General features: G+C 38.8%; 1 protein-coding gene across 3 annotated transcripts in view; it reads right to left on the bottom strand.

Annotated features, from left to right (window-relative positions):
- Positions 1-14,586: 14,586 nt before the first annotated feature.
- tbc1d19 (TBC1 domain family member 19) overlaps positions 14,587-24,583 on the bottom strand; it is a 104,318-nt gene continuing 94,321 nt past the window's right edge. For all 3 annotated transcript variants that reach the window (XM_062982193.1, XM_008118828.3, XM_062982194.1), the window contains 2 exons: positions 23,420-23,490; positions 14,587-16,198 (listed from right to left, as the gene is read on the bottom strand). In XM_062982193.1, coding sequence (XP_062838263.1) covers positions 16,124-16,198; positions 23,420-23,490 — 146 coding nt within the window. In that variant the 3' untranslated portion in view covers positions 14,587-16,123. The remainder of the gene's footprint in view (positions 16,199-23,419; positions 23,491-24,583) is intronic.

The raw sequence follows: 24,583 nt of genomic DNA, 5'->3' as shown, positions 1-24,583 counted from the left end.
ACTAACAGCGGGCGCTCATTCCGCTCCCGGGATTTGAACCTGGCACCTTTTGGTCCGCGAGTTCAGCAGCTCAACGCTTTAATGCACTGTGCCACTGTGGAATGGGGAAAAGGATAGAAATAACAGTAGGAAACATAAGAGGGCTACAAATGGAATATGGCAATTGTAGAACCACACAGAAGTCTCCAAGTGACATAGGGCAAGAGCACTATAAAGCACCTATTAGTAAATGGTTCCAATTTAATTTATTAGGGAAAAATGTATTTCCTTTTGATAACCATCAATAGAATTTCCCAACAATATAAAAATAGAACCTTTCAAAGTTTGATTCCGTCACAGACTGTTGTCTTTATCAGCCAATGTACATAATTTGCCAGCCTTATGAACTCTCAGCAGAGGCTTATGAATCAGTCATTTTGCTCTGTTTGTTCAACTTCTTTTTTGTAGAGTCTTATCAAGACATTAAAATCTCTTGGTGTTTGACTAGCTTTCACAGCAGCCTTTTTATTTTCAACTGCACCAGAACTCTGGTCTACATCCTCCCTGGATACTATTGATGTGTTTCCCTGCTTAGGAATCCAATGGAGGGTCATGACACTTCGATTCATATCAGTGACCGAAGGGAGTCTGATTCTATTTCTGCCGCATCACTGTGAAGTCTGCTAGAGACAGGACAGCATGGAAGATTACAGTCACAAGGAAGTAGTACCTTGTTCTTCCCTCTTCTTTTGAACCCACATGAAAACCTAGAGTGAATTAGGCTGTCATGGGGAGAGCTTCTCCTCCTCTTCACCTTCAAAACAACGAAATGCTCAAGTGTTTCAGACTACTGAATTAAGCAGGGAATGACTAAAGTCTGTGTTTGTGTATATGTATGTGACTCAGAGATACAGAGAGTTACAAAATTGTTCATGGTGCAGAGAAACTGAAGAAAGTGTTTCTTTACAACACTTGCTTATACAGTGGAATTAATAAGAAATAGATTCAGGCAACAGTAGAGTCTCACTTATCCAACACTCGCTTATCCAATATTCTGGATTATCCAACGCATTTTTGTAGTCAATGTTTTCAATACATTGTGATATTTTGGTGCTAAATTCGTAAATACAGTAATTACTACATAGCATTACTGTGCATTGAACTACTTTTTTGTCAAATTTATTGTATAACATGATGTTTTGGTGCTTAATTTGTAAAATCATAACCTAATTTGATGTTTAATAGGCTTATCCTTAATCTCTCCTTATTATCCAACATATTCGCTTATCCAACATTCTGCCGGCCCGTTTATGTTGGATAAGTGAGACTCTACTGTACTTCCACATGCATTAAATGCGTGGTTCTCAACCTTCCTAATGCTGTGACCCTTTAATACAGTTCCTCATATTGTGGTGACCCCCAACCATGGAATTATTTTTTGTTGCTACTTCATTACTGTAATTTTGCTACTGTTATGAATAAAAAGGTATAGGTTTCCCCTGACGTTAAGTCCAGTCATGTCTGACTCTGGGGGTTGGTGCACATCTCCATTTCTAAGCCGAAGAGCCGGCGTTGTCCGTAGACACCTCCAAGGTCATGTGGCCGGCATGACTGCATGGAGCACTGTTACCTTCCCGCCGGAGCGGTACCTATTGATCTACTCACATTGGCATGTTTTCGAACTGCTAGGTTGGCAGAAGCTGGAGCTAACAGCGGGTGCTCACTCCGCTCCTGGGATTTGAGCCTGGCACCTTTCAGTCTGCAAGTTCAGCAGCTCAGTGCTTTAACACACTTCGCCACCGGGGTTCCTTTACTGTTATGAATAGTTATGTAAATATCTGATATGCAGGATGTATTTTCATTCACTGGCCCAAATTTGGTACAAATTCCGGATATGCCCAAATTTGAATACAGATGGGGTTGGAGGTATTGATTTTGTCATTTGGGAGTTGTAGTTCACCTACAGTCAAAGAGCATTCTGAACTCCACCAATAATGTAATTGAACCAAACTTGGCACACAGAACTCCCATGACCAACAGAAAATACTGGAAGGGTTTGGTTGGCATTGACCTTGAATTTTGGAGTTGTAGTTCACCGACATCGAGACAGCACTGTGCACTCAAATAATGATGGCTCTGGACCAAACTTGGCACAAATACTCAATATGCCCAAATGTGAACACTGGTGGAGTTTGGGGAAAATAGACCTTGACATTTGGGAGTTGTAGATGCTGGGGTTTGTAGTTCATCTACATTCAAAGAGCCTCTTGAACCCCAACAACAATAGAATTGGGCTTTTGGTGAGAGGATTCGCCATCTGTTTCCAAAAAGGAAGAGGATAGGCGAAGAAATATTCAGCCTTTTCTGTCAAAGGAGTTCCTAAAACCATCAGAAATACGTGTTTTCTGATGGTCTTTGGTGACCCCTCTGACACCCCCTCGCAACCCCCCAGGGGTCCTGGCCCCCAAGTTGAGAAATTCTGAATTAAATGAAACTGCTGCCTTAAAAGCAGGAGTGAGGCCAAACCGAGGAATAAGTTATAACTTTAGACTTCTTGTGATGGTTGGCTATTTTTAACTGCACATATCTTATTTATAGTGCAAAAAACCTAAAAGAACAATACAATATTTAAATTGATTAATAATTTTAACCAACATAAACCTCTCAGTATTTCAATGGGAAGCGTTGGCTTGTTTTTGGCTGATGAGATAACCAAGTTAATTAGGATTCAGAATACATGATTGGGAATATAGTTGTTGACAACTGAAAGGGATATTATGCAGAAAGTGACAGCTACCTCATTAACTACCGCATTCACCAACATAAAACCTGGCACTAGATAAGCCAATTATACTACAAAAATTAGTCCAATTCAGACTAATTCTGGTGGTAGACTGGACCTCCTAAGAACCATATCTCCATAATCTTTTTCTCTAATCTCCCTGTACTTCACAAGGGTCTCTTTAATGTATGTGATGGAGCCGCAGTGGTGCAATGGGTTAAACCCTTGTTCCAGCTGAACTGCTGTCAGGACCCTGGCTGCAGAGCACCAATAACCTTACACAGAGGCCAGTCTCTATCTAATATCTTTATTTAAGAAATATATAAAATCAATAAAAACAAGTGAAGAATATAGTTCAGAAGCAGACCTTTCAGATGAGGTCAAATATAGTCCAGAAATGTATTGTCCAATATAAGATATTAGAGTTCAAAGTTTTAATCCACTTGACCGAAACACACACTTTGCCAAGCAAAAGTGTGGGGAAATAACAGAGTCTTTAAAGTCCAATGAAGCTTGACAACAAGGCTGGAAATAAACTTGATTCTTGGCTAGATCCGTGACTGAAGACGAGGCAAACATGAAGCATGAAACAGAGTCCGTGGTAAAACCGTGAGACAGGGCAAGGCTTGAAGCTTGATCCGGGAAGCAAGGAACTGGGATTACGAAGTCCACACATGATCTCTCTCCTCAAGCTGATCAATTGACTCCGCAAAGAATCCCTCGCGCCAAACACCTATATTGGGTCTCGTTTTCCTGCCAACAGAACTCTTTCCCTAGAGAACGAGAAGCGAAACCCAACTCTGTCCAGATGCATGACTCCTTAGAATTTCCCAAGGGAAGCAGACCTAATCAGCCATTTGTTTGGCAGCGATTCTCAGGCTTCTCCGATTAGCCTCCCTGACTCCCCTATCTTTAGAATAATTTTCCCTCCTGGGAAACGGGGGGGAGTTCTGCCCAAGGCCTGTTTGGCTGAATTCTTGAGGGCAAACATCAACATCCTGCAGGTGAAGAGACTCCGGCTCTTGCTGAACCGGCGAAAACCCCATGTTTTCCTCTTCGTCTGCCACAATAGTACTAGGAACAGGACTACAAGGCCCATGAGTCATCACAACTGCTGACCTGAAGGTTGGGTTGCTGACCTGAAGTTTGGTGGTTCAAATCCGCAAGATGGGGTGAGCTACCGTCTGTCAGCTCTAGCTTGTGGGAACATGAGAGAAGTCTCTCCGCTAACACATCTGGGCATCCCCTGGGCAACATCTCAATAGACAGCCAATTCTCTCACACCAGAAGAAATTTGCAGTATGTTCTCAAGTCGCTTCTGACATGAACAAAATACATTAAGTGGCAAAATGACACTGAAAACATTCTTCCATTGGTTTTTCAGTATCTCCATTTCTGATGGCAGATTTGTACCAATGTATTCATTTGTATGAAAACTGGCTAATTTGCCTTATGCTGAAAAAGTTGTTACTGGGAAGAAATAGGGAGTTAATATTTGCAAGCAGGTAATCCCCCTTGATTTAACGGGTCAACTGTTATCTGAACTATCAACAGAATTCATCAGTGATGTATCCTGAAAAAGTACCTTAAAGGCTAGCATTAATGATGCTCTGAATGTTCACAGACCAAGGCTATGCCTTTTTTGTTATCTAACAAAATACTGAATCTATGGGAGGAGAGCTTGACACAGTTGTTCTTGTCATCTGCAAGTTTCCAAAATATTAAAAGAAGTTACATGCAGTAAACAGTGGCTTAAATCGGATAGGCTCAACTAATCAGTTGATGAATGGTGAATCAACACTCATTTGCATGTGATGACTGCATCTGATGTGATGCATTTTACATTTATAATCCGTTTAAAGCATTACAAATTGGATTGCTTGTGCACATAAAGAAGGCCATTTTCTTCAGCAGTTTGAAGTTCCCTTCCTCTTTTTTTCTTTTTAGCAGAATCTGGTCATTAGTCATCCCAATGCAATTAGAATTTTTATGCCTATTGACTGCTGGCCAAATCTCAAAGTCTATGAGACAATGCATGATGGCTCAGGGATTCTGGAAGTATTGTATAAAAAGGGGGCTTTTAATAATAATAATAATAATAATTATTATTATTATTATTATTATTATTATTGATATCTCCTCAGCTGCTGTAAGAAAATTGCACAGACAGACTACAAACAGAGGCACAACTACGTGGCCTAAATGATTCATTGGAACTTATGCCTCAAGTACCACCTTCCAGCAGCAAAGAACTGGTGGGATCACAAACCTGCAAAAGTATTGGAAAATGAACATGCAAAGATACTGTGGGACTTCCGAATCCAGACTGACAAAGTTCTGGAACACAACACACCAGACATCACAGTTGTGGAAAAGAAAAAGGTTTGGATCATTGATGTTGCCATCCCAGGTGACAGTCGCATTGACGAAAAACAACAGGAAAAACTCAGCCGCTATCAGGACCTCAAGATTGAACTACAAAGACTCTGGCAGAAACCAGTGCAGGTGGTCCCGGTGGTGATGGGCACACTGGGTGCCGTGCCAAAAGATCTCAGCCGGTATTTGGAAACAATAGACATTGACAAAATTACGATCTGCCAACTGCAAAAGGCCACCCTACTGAGATCTGTGCGCATCATCCGAAAATACATCACACAGTCCTAGACACTTGGGAAGTGTTCGACTTGTGATTTTGTGATATGAAATCCAGCATATCTATCTTGTTTGCTGTGTCATAATAAAATAATAATAATAATAATAATAATAATAATAATAATAATAATAATAATAATGCTTTATTTATAACCCGCCTCCATCTCCCCAAGGGGACTCGGAGAGGTTCACATGGGGACTGAGCCCAAGAGTCAACAAATAAAAACAAAACAAAATAACAGCATATATAGTTAAAACAATAAAAAACATCCATAAAATACATCAGCGGGTGTCAGGACAAAAGGTGGAACTATTAATAATTGCAAGGGAAGGCAGGCATGTGCAAAAACACAAGGTAATAAAATTAGGAATAGAATTAAAGTGCTGGAGATTGGGGTAGTAAACAATTAAGACTGGATGGTGATAAAAAACTGCCATTTTCCAACCATTTCCCATCTAGTACTTAGGTCAGAAGGGGGCCTCAGTAGCGCAGCAGGTTACACCACTAAGCTGCAGAACTTGATCGGAAGGTCGGCGGTTTGAATCCATGGACAGGGTGAGCTCCTGTTGTTAGCCCCAGCTTCTGCCAACCTAGCAGTTTGAAAACATGCAAATGTGATTAGAGCAATAGGTACCACTTCGGCAGGAAGGTAATGGCACTCCATGCAGTCATGCTGGCCACATGACCTAGGAAGTATCGGCTCTTCAGCTTAGAAATGGAGATGAGTACCACACCCGCAGAATCAGACTCAACTAGACTTAATGTCAAGGGGAAATCTTTACTTTTACTTATGTCAGAGATGAAAACTGTCCAAATTTCCATACATTAATAAATGATATCTCCCAGCCCTAGCCATTATAGGCAAAGGGAAATAATGCTACAGTTGCTGTTTGACAACATCTAGAGCAGGGGTCCCCAAACTTTTTAAGCAGAGGGCCGGTCCACAATCTTTCAGACTGTTGAGGGGCCGAATTATCATTTGGAAAAAAAATACAAACAAATTCCTATGCATACTGCACATGTCTTATTTGTAGTGCAACAACAACAACAACAACGAAAGAACAATACAATATTTAAAAATGAAAACAATTTTAACCAACATAAACCTATTAGGATTTAAATGGAAAGTGTGGGTCTGCTACTGGTCAATGAGATAGTCAAGTTAATTAGGATTCTTGTTGTTGTTGTTGTGTGCCTTCAAGTCATGTCAGACTTTGGCGGAGCCTAAGTCTAAAATTAATTATTTATTTACTGCATTTATTTACTACATTTATATCCCACCCTTCTCATCCCAAAGGGGACTCAGAGCGGCTGTATGTACATACAATATATTATATTATTAGCATAACACAATATTAGCATTATATATTACTATAAATAATATAGTATACCACTATACTATCATATAATATGTAATATATAACATATAATTAATATTATTATATGGTATTACTATTAGTATTATATTGTATAACATAAGATTATTATCAATATTATATGTATATACAATATATTATATTATTAAAACTGATATAAAATAGTATATTATAAAACTGAGGGCGGGGGCCAGGTAAATGACCTTGGAGGGCCGCATCCGGCCCCCGGGCCTTAGTTTGGGGACCCCTGATCTAGAGCAACATACAGTTCTTATCCCTGTCTTAGACCATCCTATCTATTAAGTTCTTCCATTCTTCCACAACAAAAAGTACTCTAATAAAATTATTAATGGAGAGAGCAAAGGGTATATGTTTGGGCATCCCTAACAACTTTTTTCTCAGTAGGAGCTTTGTAGGTCTCATTGAACCTTCTAAAAGGTTGTTCAGAAAACCTTTTTCCACCCAAAGGCCAGCAATGTTAAAGAAGGCTTGAATGTAGGATCACAATTTAGAGGGGACCAAAGCAGAAAATATTTTGTTCCCTATTTCCATGAACTGACAAGATCAAAGGCTGGAAGAGAATGCTTTTTTACAGTCCAAAGGCTTCATTTCTTGACTAACCTTCAAAGTAAAAGCAGGTTTGGACTCCACAGACATCCATGATGTATCACACCTTTCCAATGTCTGATTTAGCATGGACTGTTAATCTTCTGCCATATCACCTTTCATCTGCTTTTAAAATATTACCATTTCAATCTTTTCCTCCCATTTCCGCCCTTTGTCTTCAGTTTACCTCAGTTGCTGCAAAATGAGTTCGAAGTGCAAGAATAATTTGCACTCCATAAACTCGGCACAGAAAAGAGGAGTCAAAGTCGTGCCCTACACAATAGTCTCAGGAAAAACAAACTGCTGCACCTACTGCTAGCTTGTCTTTTGTCATCTTTCCCATACTACCGATATTTGATCACATGTCCTAGTTTTCATTTGAGATGCATGATATGATGCAGACATTTATTCAGACACATATTTTCAGACATGACATCAATCCATTCATTCATTTTGTCACACATTCATACATAAGTCTGGCAGCCCATCAGACCTATGTAGGTCACCAGAAGGCAGTTTTCAGGGCACAACTCAGATTCATTCAATGATACTATAACTGAACATTGAGAGATCATTTAAAGATGTGTACTTGAGGTATCCCTAAATTCTATATTCAGGGTTGCAATTTATCCTGAAGCCTATTATTTAAAATGTAGCTCTAAACTGGGCAGAAAAGAAAGTCTCTAAGCAGGTACAAAGGGTGCCTTCCTGTTTCCGTGGCCTGCATCCATAAACCTCTATCCATCATAGTCATCAGGAAAGGGCAACTATTATCTTCCTGGCACACACACACAAGCTGCTTCTACACAGCTAAATAATTCAGATCAGAATATGGATTATAAAGTTCTGGTTCACTTTGGTGTGTCTACACAGGCATCCCAGGAACTACCTGGAAGCTGCAAGAGAGCGACACAGATCCATTGAATCCAGATCAATCCAGTAGAGCAAGGCAAAGTAATTGAGAGTTCCCACAGTAACACTGTTTTGTTTTGTTTTTTGCCACAGGGTTGTTTACCTTCTGTTGGACTGTGTATCTGGTTTCTTTCTCCAGCTGTTTCAGCGTTAGCCCTGTCTCCATAAGCATTCTGCATGTTGGTTCTGATTGACAGCTTTTGTAGTGTTTATACTTTGATCAGCTTCAGTGGAATTTATGGCTTGATTGAGAATTTCTGGTGTGTATGTGTTGTTGTTTTTTATCACACTGTGTCTTGCTGGATTTGTATTAGAGGGGAAATATTTTCTAAACACCCTGGCCTCAAGCCAGTTTCAAGTTGAATTTTTGCGTAGAAGGGCCAACAATTGTGACTGGCCATTTGGCAGAATTTGAGCATATTTGTCCTATGCTACAGGCAGAGTGTTCCCGGAATCAGGTAGTTAGAAGGCAAGAGCTATCAAACATTTAATTCAGTCCAGGTTAGTCACAAGTCATCCAACAAGCTGAAGTGTGAAACAAGAGGGGTAGGTGATCATCAATCAGTCTAGAAGCTGTTATAATAAATCAGTAGTCCAGATACAAGAAGACAGAAAGGAGCAAATGGAGATGTAGCCAATCTATGGTCAAGAAAACATAAATGCCCAAAGAGTGTTAATCAATCACCCTGATAAGACAGTTGCAAGCAGCAGACATGCTGTGGAGCTTCTGGGAGATTTATGGCAGCTGTCTCCAAAACACCAGTTGCCAAATTAATAGATATCTTCTATTTAACAGCTGGTGGGATGAGCATAACATCTCTTCTTCATTCAAAAAAAGGTGGTGGTGTGTCTTCAGAAACATCCAACTCCTTTGTGGCTCAATCATCTGCCTCCAGAGAATGATATGATGCCATTATTGTTTTCCTACACTAATTTGTAGGGTCAGGAAGTATTATCTAGGGCTCAACTGCCAGAACCACTGGCAATTATCTTTGAGAGTTCTTGGAGAACAGGAGAAGTCCCGGAAGATTGGAGGAGGGCGAAAGTGGTCCCTATCTTCAAGAAGGGAAAAAAGAACGACCCAAACAATTACCGTCCGGTCAGCCTCACATCGATACCAGGAAAGATTCTGGAAAATATCATTAAGGAAGTGGTCTGCGAACACTTAGAAACAAGTGCGGTCATTGCTAATAGTCAACACGGATTTACCAAAAACAAGTCATGCCAGACTAATCTGATCTCTTTTTTCGATAGAGTTACGAGTTGGGTCGATACAGGGAATGCTGTGGATGTCGCGTACCTGGATTTCAGTAAGGCCTTCGACAAAGTCCCCCACGACCTTCTGGCAAACAAACTAGTAAAATGTGGGCTAGACAAAACTACGGTTAGGTGGATCTGTAATTGGCTAAGCGAACGAACCCAAAGGGTGCTCACCAATGCGTCATCTTCATCATGGAAAGAAGTGACAAGTGGAGTGCCGCAGGGCTCCGTCCTGGGCCCGGTTCTGTTCAACATCTTTATTAACGACTTAGACGAAGGGTTAGAAGGCACGATCATCAAGTTTGCAGACGACACCAAACTGGGAGGGATAGCTAACACTCCAGAAGACAGGAGCAAAATTCAAAACGATCTTGACAGACTAGAGAGATGGGCCGAAACTAACAAAATGAAGTTCAACAGGGACAAATGCAAGATACTTCACTTCAGCAGAAAAAATGGAATGCAAAGATACAGAATGGGGGACGCCTGGCTAGACAGCAGTACATGTGAAAAAGATCTTGGAGTCCTTGTGGACAACAAGTTAAACATGAGCCAACAATGTGATGCGGCAGCTAAAAAAGCCAACGGGATTCTGGCCTGCATCAATAGGGGAATAGCGTCTAGATCCAGGGAAGTTATGCTCCCCCTCTATTCTGCCTTGGTCAGACCACACCTGGAATACTGTGTCCAATTTTGGGCACCGCAGATGTTGACAAGCTGGAAAGCGTCCAGAGGAGGGCGACTAAAATGATTAAGGGTCTGGAGAACAAGCCCTATGAGGAGCGGCTTAAAGAGCTGGGCATGTTTAGCCTGCAGAAGAGAAGGCTGAGCGGAGACATGATAGCCATGTACAAATATGTGAGGGGAAGTCATAGGGAGGAGGGAGCAAGCTTGTTTTCTGCTGCCCTGCAGACTAGGACATGGAACAATGGCTTCAAACTACAGGAAAGGAGATTCCACCTGAACATCAGGAAGAACTTCCTCACTGTGAGAGCTGTTCGACAGTGGAACTCTCTCCCCCGGGCCGTGGTAGAGGCTCCTTCTTTGGAGGCTTTGAAACAGAGGCTGGATGGCCATCTGTCGGGGGTGCTTTGAATGCGATTTCCTGCTTCTTGGCAGGGGGTTGGACTGGATGGCCCATGAGGTCTCTTCCAACTCTACTATTCTATGGTTCTATGATTCTATGATTCTAACTGAACACAAAACCATACGTTCATGTTTAGGCAGAAGGGGAAAATCCTGTGCTTATCTAAAACATAAGAAAAGCCACTTGGGGATACATTCACTTCCTTATTCCTTCTTCATTCCACCTGAAATTTAATTTGTTATCAAAATCAGCAAGCCTTGGTAGTCTCCAATGGAAAGAGCTTGGGACAAGATCACATTTTCTGTGCATACTACATGCGTTCACAAAATCCCATTTTTAAGCCACAAAAATAGCTTTTGTGCTTTACTTCTTAAGATATCTGGTGTGTTCCTTCCTTTTGAACCAAGGTCTGGTGCCTTATTTGTGGCCTTGACTACATTTGTTTTTTCCTGTTTCCGAAATCTTTCAAGGACTAGAAGCTAATGGCTTGCAGAGCAGCACAGTCCATGGAGCACCACAGAAGAGTGCTGATCTGGAATAGAAAAGTAGAAAGGCATTCTATACTTCATTTCCCTCTCCTTGATGCTGACTTTAGACAACCTTTTCTTCATTACAGGCTTTCTTTGCTTCCTGAACATCTTTGTTACTATTTAATTATGAAATATTAATATTAATATCAGAATAAAGGAATAAAATATTCAAATTGTTCAATCTCTTTTTTGGCACCGATTACCTGGAACCAATTCTCAAAACAATTTACATTTTTATTCCAAAGCACTAAAAAACAGACAATAAATATAATTCTCTAAGGAACAGTTTTTTAAAGGTAATTATTTCAGATATGGTATCCATAAGTGCATAATTTTAGGCTGAATTTCAACCACTAGTGCCAATGAAGTAAAGCCACTAAATCAAAGGGTTATACACAAATGTTGACTTATCATTCAGGAATTGGTTTAGATCTGCTCTAACTTTGAGTAGCAAGTAAATTTAGGGCTTTTCAAGAATAAAACTAACATTTTCATCTCTACTAGATAGAGGCATTTTGTAAAACTGAACGGCTCTTATCTTCCTAATGAAGATCAAACTGTTTCCCAACAAACACAGCATTCAAAATGGATTGTTGTGACTTTATATTACTGCTGGAAATACAAACTATGGCCCTCAGCTACTTTGAAGACTGTAGTTAAATTCTGAAGGAACAAGGAAGCCTGAAGGAGATAGAAGTTGACTTCATCCTGGTTAATGAAAAACAACTCCTATGCAATAATAGTCCTGTACATTCAAGATTGTGTGTGATTAATGGCTCTCTCGCACTTATATCTATAGCCAACTCAAAGCTGCCACACATGGAATGGCTGCTACGACAATGAGACTGGACTTTTGCATCCAAAATAAGGGGGCAGGGTAGTTTATCCCACTTCTTCTGATGTGTTAAAAAGGGAAAATAATGTTTAAAAATGCATTGGTTTTTGTTTTGTAGGAAGGCAACTTCATCGTTTCTATATTAGAGAGCAAATATTTGGACTAGACTGCCCCAGTCTCCTGTGCTCCCTAATTATACTTAAAAGATGAATACATGTGATTATATTTCATAATTACAAACACTTTGAATATCAAAGGTTCTACCCCACCCCCAATTTAAAGGACTCATCTTGAGGAATCTATAGTTCTTTTTTCTTCATTGGTTCATGATATCATGTTCTCTGTGAAAGAGATGTCCACTTCAAGAATCTCCCTGTAGTCTCAAATATACAAAAATAAATTATTTGCTGACATAAAAGTGTTTAACCTTGCAAATATCAATGAGGAAAGTGATATTTTGTCCAAATCACATTGGGTATAAAAGGCAGTGTTTAACTCCTTTAAAAAAAATAACAGGAACAATTTCACATACACAAAGCCAATTGAGCCAGCTAACACTCTTCTTTACTTTTCTCCCAAACTACAAGACTCAGACTTCTATCTTCTCTAGTAATGCAGCTGACAGCTAGGAGTGAATATACCTGCCAAATTGATAACTCCAGATATCCTCCTTCCACTTCCAGTCTATGTTAGTGTTGGTTCTGTGAAGTCTTATTAAAAATGAAAGATAATCTGCTTATATTTTTTGTGAATTACCAGGGCCTCTGCAGACCACTGCTGCATGTGGTGAAACACTGTATGTTCTCATGGAATATCTTTCTAAACTAACTGCTCATAGAATAGCCTGTCTCAGTAGAAATATGCTTGTACAGCAATGTCTGAGTGCTGAGATGCCTCGGTGTTTCCTTTGGACTTTATTTCTAATTTGTCTTCTGATCTTGATTATTCTCAGATCCCAACCTCAGCTCACTGCAGAATATCGTCCTGGGCCTAGCGATGACATAGTAATCCAGAGCACAAAATGTCACATATTGAACTGTATATGAGAACTTCTCCCAATCCCAACATACTTGACCTTCTTTTCCTGTTGCTATTAAGAGCTAGAGATGTGAAAAAGGTGGGGAAATGGCATTTGCAAACACACATAGTTTTCTCAACTATTTCCAGACAAAAGTAGTTTCTGAATAAATCACTAGATATGTTTTGAATTGGAATGGGTTTTTGAATATGTGGCTCCTCTTTATAAACCAACTGTGGGAGTTGTGCTGTTTTATTTTTTAATCAATCTGGAATGGGAACAATATCCCAATACTGTTTTAGTAAGAATGTTCACCAGGGGTTCCCATAAACCTTTTCCCTACTGAGTAAGAGGGCCAATAGTATGGAGATGTTTCACCCTAATCCATCCAGCACCACAGCTTGTTTAGCATCACCATGACTGCACTGCAGAAAATGACAGAGACAGCATTATCAAGACACTAACTGAAGATGCACTGGACTATTGTTGAGGAATAGCAGCACTCTAGAACAAAACAAAATTGATAAAGTTTGTTTAATTACAAACATCTGGTGATTTTTTTTTTTTGTGTCAGGAGCAACCAGAGTTGCTTCTGGAGTGAATTGGCCATCTGAAAGGACGTTGCCCGGGGATGCCCGGATGTTTTGATGTTTTTACCATGCTTGTGGGAGGCTTCTCTCATGTCCCTGCATGGAGCTGGAGCTGATAGAGGGAGCTCATCCGCGCTCTCCCCGGGTGGGATTCGAATCTGGCAGCCTTCAGGGCAGCAACCCAACTTTCAAGTCACAAGGCTTTTAACCCCTAGGCCACCGGAGGCTCCTTATCTGGTGATGAAATCCTATACAGGCAATCCCCAAATTACAAATATCAAAACATGAAAGTGAGACAACGGGAAGTGAGACAAATCTACCCCTTAAAGGAGAAATTCACTCCTGAAAGAGTTATCATGGGGAAAAGGTGCCTCCATTGAAGCTTACTTGCCAATCCTTGTTTCCAAAACAAGCCAATTTTTTCTAAAGCCAATTATTACAGGGACAGAAAGTGAGGTGAAATCTTCTGAACAGGGACACAGACAGCAAAACAACATGAGGGTGTTGACCCTTCCCTATGCTACCCAAAGCATGTATGTATGTATGTGTGTTTGTATATATGTGTGTGTGTGCATGTATGTATGTGTATACACACACACTCTCACACACATATAGCTGGAGTTACACTGTTAAATGTACCTGTTCTGACTTACATACAAATTCAGCTTATGAACAAACCTAGAGAACCCTAACATGGGGACTGCCAATACTTTTTACATGCCAGTGAATACAGGGGTAATTGTTTAAACAATGAAATGAAATGGGAAAATCAATCAGGTTATATACAACGAAGATGTAGGAAATAATTTACAGCAGTCTATGATTATTGTAAGATATAACTTTTTCTTCAATACCAGATACATTTGAGTGGAGGGGGGAATCATTTGTTTTACTGAAGAGAAGGACAAATTAAGCTCCAAAAAGAAAGGCAAATAAAGCAGCACAATGAAACAATTACTTTGTTTGGTCAATTGTTTTAATTAAACACAATTCTTAGAAATAATACATTTTCAGCAAAACGGACATATATTAGTTTGCCACTTACAATTTTTGGTGCAAGCCGCTCTTGAAACACTATGTGTGCTACTGAAACATTTTGTGTATCAGATCAAAATGCATACACAAAGGTCTTTAAATGTTTGAATAGATTTAAATACTGAATACAACAAAACAGAATGGGGCAATGCAGCTTCACCTTAATCAAGAAGTATGACAAGTTGCAGTTTTAAACCATTGGGAATTGCAAGTACGAAGTGAACCTAAGGGCACAAATTGGCTGAAAGTAACATGGCACATCAGTGATACAGCTTTACTGTGAAGAATGTCGTGACATCCAATCTTGGCTGACAGCTGTATGTGATTAAATTAGAATTATCTAGTAATCAATTAGGCTTTTAAGAAGGTTTACTGGACTCCCTGGAGGAAAGGTAGAAACAACTCATCATCAGTCAAACATCATCTGCCCTAACAGCAGCACAATTCAAGTCACATAGGAACACGAGCTTGGCCTCTGTGAGTTGACACACAAGTTCCTTAACCAGCAGGGACTGGGAAACCAGCAAAGGCAGCACATTCAGCTTCTAAAGAGGAGGTGGGAGTTAAGAGAGAGCGAACTACTGACGTCATTCACAAGCAACTGCTTTGGCTCGTGTACAGACAGGCTTCGATGGGTTTGGGAGATAGCTGTGCCCAGGCATATCAAGGGTTTCAAAGCATGATCAGAAAGAATATGAGAGAAAAGGTGAGAGGAAATAACTAAAGACCAGTGAAGACACAGTTTCTTTCTGAAAACTGAAGATACTATGGCAGGAGATTGTTACCAGTCATTTGGCTGTCATCTTTAATAAAGACACATTTTACAGATTTTGTAGTGTTTCAAAAATTGCAAGAACCAGCTAGTCCAAGGCAAAATGATGCCTTCATCATCCCATATTCAAGTTCTCTAAAAACATCTGCCTCAACCCAAGAACTATAAAATAAGAAGCTCTTCAAACAAGAAATGATATAGAAAGGCTGCAAAGGTATTGCTATGACTTTCCTAGGATTGTTTAGTAAATGTTTAAAAATAAATACTTTTAAATTAAGTATTGTTTTTTCAAGTATTGTAGGACTTATAAGATGAGAGATGGCATTACTGGATAACGTATTATAATTACTGGAGACATGCTCTCCAGCATTATGGTGCCTTCTTGTTGCACAGAAGAATACATACATTTAAATAATATTATGGAACTTAATAAACAGGAAAATATTTGACTTGCACGATATTCAGTAGTAGCAGTTTGGCAAAAACTCAGCTACATGCAGTGGATTTAAGTGGTATAGAAAGGCAGATTTCGAGGTGAAAAGTACAGATTTAATTCCTTGCAAAAACATGATCATTAATGGCTGAGTTCAGTTCAATGGAAGTGTTGCATAGTTTATTATTAGTATGTCATGGAAGTTTAGCAATGCAATCCAGGGGTTGCAATGCAGTCCAGGGACTATGAGATAAATCAAGTGCCAGTGGCAAAAAGAAAAATTTGGAGAAGAGGCATAACTTTCAGCGTTGAAAGATCAGCAAGTACAGCCTGAAACAAAATAGAGAGAAATTATATTAGTTTTTCTCAGAGAAGTAAAAAAATGCAGAATTCATTAGTAACATCTCCTTTAGTTGTACCCAAGTTAGTTTACCTGCTTTTATCTTCTGGTATTTTTTTCTCTGTGTCAGTACTTATTTATTATTAGAGAGTCCCAAAATGTATTAGTATCAAGTAAACTATATTTTTATTTTAGGATTTAGGATACCTTCAAATATATGTAGTATCATGGGTTCAGAAGAGAGTCTGATATTTCATCTTGTGTCTAAAAATAATTACACATTATGAATCCTTACCCTGCTTGTCCCTATGAGATAAATAAGTAATTTTAACATTCATCAACATATATATATTAATTACTTTCAAGAAGCTCTGGAAGACATGAGTAAGGACACCTAGGCTTGGGTTACCAATAGAAAGCAAATGTAATTCCAACATATATATATATATATATATATATATATATATATATATATATATATATATATATACACACACACACACACACACATACATACATACACACACACACACACACACACACACACACACACACACACACACACATCTTAAAATGATGTATTTGGTACGTACTCTCTGAACCCACAGGAATCTCAATGTCTTTCAGGATATAAAAATATATATCCTAGGTCTACAGGGCTGTTTGATTATATTGATGAAGATTATTCCACATAACCAGGTAGCTGGAAAATGCATGTTCTAAGTAGCTGACAACATTTTCTCTACTCCTCCCCCACCCAAATTTCTTTATTAAAAATGTTTCAGATACTGAGACTAGGATTTTTAACTAGGAGCAAACAAGCCAACCTCGAGTTGTAGGTCCAAAAAGTAAGGAAAATGACATAAACCCTGTAGGAAAATAGCTGTTTTTACTTACTTGTAGAAAAATATCGCATTGATAGGTAATATACATTATAGTGTGATTTTCTACAGTAATGACAAAACAGTCACTCCTGAAGGACTGCATCAAGTAAAAGACCATTATACGGACCAGACACATAGATGCCACAGTAGAACTTATAAGAAAAATATCCCCAGTTTACTTATCCACTGCCCTACTGCAGGAGTAACAAATGTGCGTGTCTATGTGTCTGTGCGTGTTTTGAGTGTGTTTTGAATTATTCTGTGAAATGCTGCCAGTGTGTGATATCTTTGGTTAGTAGAGTTAGTACAAGTTCAGAGCTGGTGAAAAATAATCTCATTTGGTCCAGTGCTGACACCACAAGATAATCTAGCTGAGCATTCTGTAGAGTTCCAGCTGCCTACCTGTCCAGAACAGGATGCCTTAGCATCACTTTCATCCTGCATTTTCCCAATTTTCTTGCTATATACTCCTTAATGGGGAATTTATCTTGGAATTCAACCATCTGAATGTGAGTGGATACATCTATCCCTGATGTGCAGCAGATCCGAAGCTGCATAACAAATGCAGTTGTGTGTGTGTGACCTTAAAGTCACGTGTTGACTAAAGGAAACCCCATAAATTTCAAATGGTTTGCTTGGGCAAGACATTGTTCTTCCATTCTTGCTTCTCATGACATAAATTTCTCTTTCTGGTTCTTTTTGGACAGAGACAAGTGAGCACATATTTGGGATTGCCCCACCTCTGTACATGGGGAAGCGTCATTTCTTATATGAACACTTTCAAACCAGGTTCTCTGAATCATGTTTCAGCGACAATACAAGGACATAGTAGGGAAGAAAAATGTAAATGAATGGAAAACAGCAACAGATTGTTGGGACAAAATTGGCAACACAAATCTACACAGCAAGAGATGAAACTTGGGGAAGCTAACAATATCATAGATGCTGGTCATGTAGGCCTAATGCTGTATAAATTGTATAACAAACTTGAGTATGGATTCTTGAATATTCTGACCAGTAGGATGAAGGCTACAACTGCAGTCATTTGAGGAGAGCATTTAATATAGTTAGTGTTTTTATCATGTCAAAATAATATCCTTTCACAGGTAATAGGGTTGTAGCATAGCACAGCGGATTAACCGCCAGCTACAGAAAATCTTGCTGAACGGAAAGTTAGCAGTTCAAGCCATGGGCGGGGTGAGCTCCTGTTGTCAGCCTAGCTTCTGCCTACCTAGTGGTTCAAAAATAGCAACGTGAGTAGAGAAATAGGTACCGCTTTTAGCAGGGAGGAAAAAGGCACCCGTGAAAAACATGCCGGCAGTCCAATCAGGAAGGCGTCTATGAACGTAAGGCTCCTCGGCATGGAAGAATAGAGCAACAGCACCTCCCAATGGCCAAGTGGAGCACAGCCTCCGGATGCCGGAGATGGAAAAAAGAGGGAAGCTTGCCTCTGTTTATGTACTGCTCTATCTTTGCCAATTATTGAATGTTTGCCAGATATGCACATGTGATCCATTCTGAGTCCCCTCGGGGAAATAGAGCAGAATATAAATAAAGTATATTATTATTATTATTATTATTATTATTATTATTATTATTATTAATGTAGACATACATGTATGCTATGACTGAACTATTTCTCATACTGAAAGTTAATTCCCTTAAAGCTAAAGCAGTTAATGCAGGTAAAAAAAAAACAGCATCAGGAAAGTGTCATAGAGCTACCACTCTCAAAATAATAGTTTTAATATTGATACTGTGCAAGAGGTTATAAATGAATAGGCACTAAAATGGCAAATGAGAATCAAGGTTAGAGAGACTCCCATTCAGGGGGAAAAAATCTACATTGATGAGTTTTAGATATGCTGTGACTGACCAGGAAAAGGAACTTGGATTTCTGATATATAATTCCTTGAAACTTCTAAGCCATTCTGTAGAAACTATGAAAAAGTCAAACTTTTCTTAGGGATCATGAAAGATAGAAAAAACAATTGAACACTTGATATCATGTTTTCCATAAATCTGTGGTGAAAATACTATTAGAGTAGTGTTTGGTTCTTGTTCCCACATTATAAAAGAGTGCAAGAAAAAAATCTCCACTAAATTGAAGCCACTCTACTATAAAATTACATGTGGTATAGAAAAAGCAAATATCCCATCTCTCTTAAAGGAACCAAATCTATGATTATTCTATGGAGACAAAAGATGCTAGAACAAACACCACAAATTGAATGAAGAAATACACTAATACAAGATGCAATGCCATCTGCCATCTACCAGATTAGATAAATTCATAAAATCAGAGAGAATTGATCTCTGAAAAAGTTTTGAAAAAAAGTCAGTTGAATGGGGTAATTTTTCCTAAGTTCTATTTGTGAGTTTCTGAAATGGAAATCTTCCTTAAAGGCATCTGCTTGGTCATTGGGGGAAAGAGAATGCAAATCTGACTCATCAGGGTGCTTCTGTTCTGAGCAAAAGATAAATGATCCCATCAAAGGCATTTCATTATAAAGAGATGATGTGCCCCTGGAGTGTAGTGAGGATTGGTAATATGAAGTTTTATCATTAAAAATACAGAAATGAGCTTGTGAAAGCCATGGTGACTACTTGGTAATCTGCCTGCTTAGCACTAAGGTGAGGAGTACTGCACACTGTTTAAGTAAGCGGAGAGATAGTGGTTTTGACAATCACAAACACCAGGGATGTCAGGCAATATAATAATCAAATCCAGTGAAGTCTTAAATGTAGGTTGCTAATAGTATGTTAAAAAAAAACCATGCCATTCAGAAGTCCTGCCTGTAATATACCTGCCTGAAACTGCAAATTTGAAATTTAAATGTTCTCAAGCCCATTTCATACAAAGCCCAAAATCTGAGAAGGCATCCAAGCTATTCTGCTGAAGTAAAGCTTTCTGTTTCTGTGGTTTTACTGGAGATTAGAGATATAATCAAGTTGAAGAAAAATAAATAGCAAAGTAGGCATCTAGAAAATGGACAGAATTTGTACCAAATGTATCCTAAAAATACACAACTTCAATATCTCAATCCATATAGTACTTTCAAAAACATGAATGTGAATATCAAAAAGGTGAAAAAATGTACTTAACAGAAACCGTAATATATTCTCATTCAGTGCCTTTAGTCAAATATGAATGAGCATAATGAAAATGCAGCACTAGGCCTAAAATAATGAGTTCTACTGTTTTACTTTAGAAAAGAGAGGGAATAGTACTATACCCTGAAACTAGGTGGGCAATTCCTGTGAAAATGCCTATTTTGTCTTCCAGTGGTGATACACTGAGATAGTAGCCCTTATTCTCACATTGACCAGAGTGATTCATGTTATCTAGAACACTTAGCCACATGAATCCTTCCATCATAAGATACAACTATATCAATTCTCCAAAACTGCATGCTATGTCCACAACTGAAATTACATAGTTCCTTGCAGAAGTGAAAGCAGTGTTCTGTGCTGGGTTTTTCACAGAACAAATATTGATGGAGGTTGATGCAAATCAAGCTAACTAGAGTAAGCAAAACCACAGGAAACATTGTGGAAATAATGCAAATCAAGTAAAAACAGAAGCAATGGGCACTATTACTCCCCCTACACTTCATACACACATCTCAAAGGTGAAATAGAGAGAGGGAGAAAACATTCTGCTTGAAATGGGGAACTCTCTTGCCCACAACTTCTATTATTGGTGCAAAAGAGACATTGTGAATAAAGAAAAAAATCTGGGTGCAGGATCCAATTCCTATACCCAGTTTTTTTTAATATAGAGTACAATAATAATAATTATTATTATAATACTTTATTTTTATATCCCGCCACCATCTCCCCGGAGGGACACGAGGCAGCTAACATGGGGCCAAGCCCAAAGACAAAACATAGACAAGATTAAAAGCATATATAAACAATCTCAACGACAAATAAAACAGAATAAAACAATATAAGCCTTGAGGGTAGGGACCTGTTTCTATATTCTTTTACTTTTAAAGGACCACATGGAGCAATGGTGTTAAACAAATAAACAACTAAATGGAAGAAAGCTCAACTGTTATTTGTAACACTAACATTAATAATTAATTATACACAAAATACAGACCCTCCTGGGCTTATATTTTGTGGATTTTATAGGCTTCTCAAAACTCTGATCCAGTTTGGTTAAGGGATTTTTTTATTTTTTTTTTGCAAAGCAATCAACAGCTACAAAAGGAGGGAGTGTTGGTTCGATAACTCAGTTTTGACAGAAGCTAGAATTCTGAATGTTATACTGAGAAACAGCAATTTTCATGTTAAAAATAGTCAGGTAATTTAGAAGTTCCAGACATTAAAGAAAAAATGTTTTCTTAATTTCAGAAGAGATTACAGGAGGTGAGTATGTCACAGAAAACACAGAGTGCAATAAGTTACACAACTTACCAAGAGAGCCACATTTTATGTATAATAATTGAAGATGGAAATACTATGATATGCCACATCCAAAGAAATTATGGCCAAGATCATGCACTGGGACATGTAGGTACACTGACATATCTATGTCTCTGAAGCTACATTTCCTGACACAACCTCCAAAAACTCCTTTTAACAAATGCAATCCCTCTTTTCCCACAACATGATCATTTCTGACAACATGTGGAAGATGAACCGTGTTGGATCCCATCCTTTTCCTGTATCTGGACTGCAGGAGCAGTGACTGTAAAAGTGAATTGTGATGGTGTGAGTCAGATTTACACCACCGTAATTCATGAACCAGATGGGGTCCCGCAGGAGTCATCACTTTCCCCAATGTTATTTAACATCTACATGAAACCGATGGGAGAGATCACCCAGAGTTTTGGAGTTCAGTTCAAATGATGCCCAACTCTAATACTCCTTTTCACCAGATAATGCCAAGGAAGCCGTGCTGCGCCTGAAATGGTGCCTGGAGGCAGCAATGGGCTGGATAAGGGTGAACAAATTGAAACTGAATCCAGATAAGACAAAAGTACTACTAGTCTCGATAAGACATATCCGGGAATAAGGTTACAACTGGAGCTAGATGGGGGTCACACTCCTTCTTGAGGTTCAGGTTTGCAGTTTGGGGTTGATTTTGGGTTCTTTCTTAAACCTAGAAGCACAGATGGCTGAGGTAACCAGGGCTGCTTTTGCCCAACTTAAACTGGTGTGCCAACTGCGACCATTCCTGGAAAAATCTGATGGGGTCACAGTGGTATATGCCCTGGTTACATCCTTCCTGAACTACTGTAACGCGCTCTGCCTTTGAAAACAGTTCGGAAACTTCCATTTTCCAAACCGTTGTTGGGAGCGAACATAAGAGAACACACCACTCTGCTCCTTAAACAGCTGCACTGACTACCGTCCCTATTAGTTTTCGGTCCCGATTCAAAGTGCTGGTGTTGATCTTTAAAGGCCTACACAGCATTGGTCCAGATTACTTGAGAGACAGGGTTCCTCGGTATACCCCGGGGAGATATCTTAGGTTCAGAGGGGAATTGTTAGTATCATCTAACATCCAAGACTCTCTACATCTGAAGAGTGCTAGAAAGAGGTCCTTTACAAGAGTAGCTCCCTCCCTCTGGAATGCCTTGCCAGATGATATTAGACCTGTATTCTATCTACTAACATTTAGAAAATGCCTTAAAACCTTCATGTTCAAGAAAGCCTTTGGGGGATCATAATTCAAGGATACTAAATGGCTAGTTAGGCCTATGGGTTTGTTTTATATGATTGGGTTAGCATAATTTAAACTCTAATTTTACAACATGTCTAATATTTATGGTTTTAACTTGGTTTTAACTTGTATGTTGTATGTTTTATTGGCTGTAAGCCGCCTTGGGCTCTTGAGTAGAGAAAGGGATATTAATTTCTTACATAAATAGTCTATACTGGATTGGTGCTAGACATTTCAATGAATAAATGCTATGGGATATACTTCTGGGTAAACATATATACACTTGCACCTTGTTAAATATGATATCTGGACATCCTACAGTTGGCAGAAAGCATATTTCCATGCACCTCTTTTTAAATGAGACATTCTGTAATTCTCTGTAGAACAGCAGCACAGATTTTACATACATTAAAATAATCTTGGTGTCACCTGTGGAACAAGATTTATGCCAAATTAAAAAAATCTTTGCAAGTGTAAAGTACGTTTCATGTGCTATGTATTTTCATAACATCCTCTAAATTTTTACCTAATGGAAGAATTTCGGCAGAGCGCCTCATATTGCTTACTATGTGCACATGAAGCTTAAATTACTGTGGTTGGCAACATGTCAAAAACTATTTCCATATTCTCCAACTGAAACATATCCTTACTTCAGCTGCAGCCAGTGATGTCACCTCCATTAGATTGACTGCTCGGAAAGCAAATACTGCAGCTGCCAGAACTGAAAAAGAATGCACAATATTTAGACTGAAAGTCTTTTAATTTGTTGATAAATATATTTGGTTTATCCATGCTTAAGTTTATTTCAAAAATCATTTTGTTTGGGAAATATACAGACAGCTTCACAACATTAAGTCTAAGCAATTTGTGCCTGTTTTATTTCAGAGAAACTACAAACATGTTATGCAAAGGCAATAAAACAAATATATTTAAATTGACGTTGGATTGCTTCCTATATTTTTACAATGCCCAACAGTCAAAGTTCTCCAGGTGAGGTACAAATACAAATACACACACACACATATATCAGTCCCAGAGTTATAACCATCCGACTTACATACAACTCCCAATTACATAATGAGGCAACACCACAGGAGGTGAGAAGAAATCTACCCCTAGGAAAAGAAGTTCACTACTGGTAAAGTTATCATGGGGAAAAGGTGTTTTCACTGCAGCTTTATCACCTACCCTTGTTTTCATGACAACCAAAATTTTTCAAAATCTAATTTTCACAAGGATAGAAAGTGCGGTGAAATCTTCTGAACAGGGGCACAGACAGCAAAACAAAGTTTACAGGGGTGTTAGCCCTTTCCCACGCTATCTAAAACTAATCTTTTTCTGGTTGGAGTTACACTTTACAAAAGTACCTGTTCCAACTTACATACAAATTAAACTTAAAAACAAACCTACAGAACCCATCTTGTTCGTAACTCGGGGACTGTTTGTATACAAAATGTTTTGCCAAGATGATACAGTATACTTTGGTATCTAACACCAATAAAATTAGGACTTGCTTTCTCCTAGTGCAGTCCTCCACAGTATAAAAAAATCTTCCAAAGGATTTCCCAAGCTATTGGTTTGTTTAAGGTGCATAGTGAGTTGCAGCAAAGAAGGAATCGCTGTTTGTGGAGACAGCAGTCCAAAATAAGCCACTGGAGTCTGGACACCATAAGCAAGAATAGAATGTGATACAATAATACCAAGTAAAATCAGCAAATGCATTAGCAGAAGAATACTGTAAAACACAACCCAGAAGTCTAAATGTATGAAAATGATTCTTAAAATGCCTGTGAGAACACAAAGATCTCCTAGCT

The sequence above is a fragment of the Anolis carolinensis genome, chromosome 5, assembly GCF_035594765.1.
Source record: "Anolis carolinensis isolate JA03-04 chromosome 5, rAnoCar3.1.pri, whole genome shotgun sequence".
In the NCBI taxonomy this organism is placed as follows: domain Eukaryota; kingdom Metazoa; phylum Chordata; class Lepidosauria; order Squamata; family Dactyloidae; genus Anolis; species Anolis carolinensis.
Note: the sequence above shows the minus strand (reverse complement) of the source record. Positions and strands in the feature narration are given on the sequence as shown.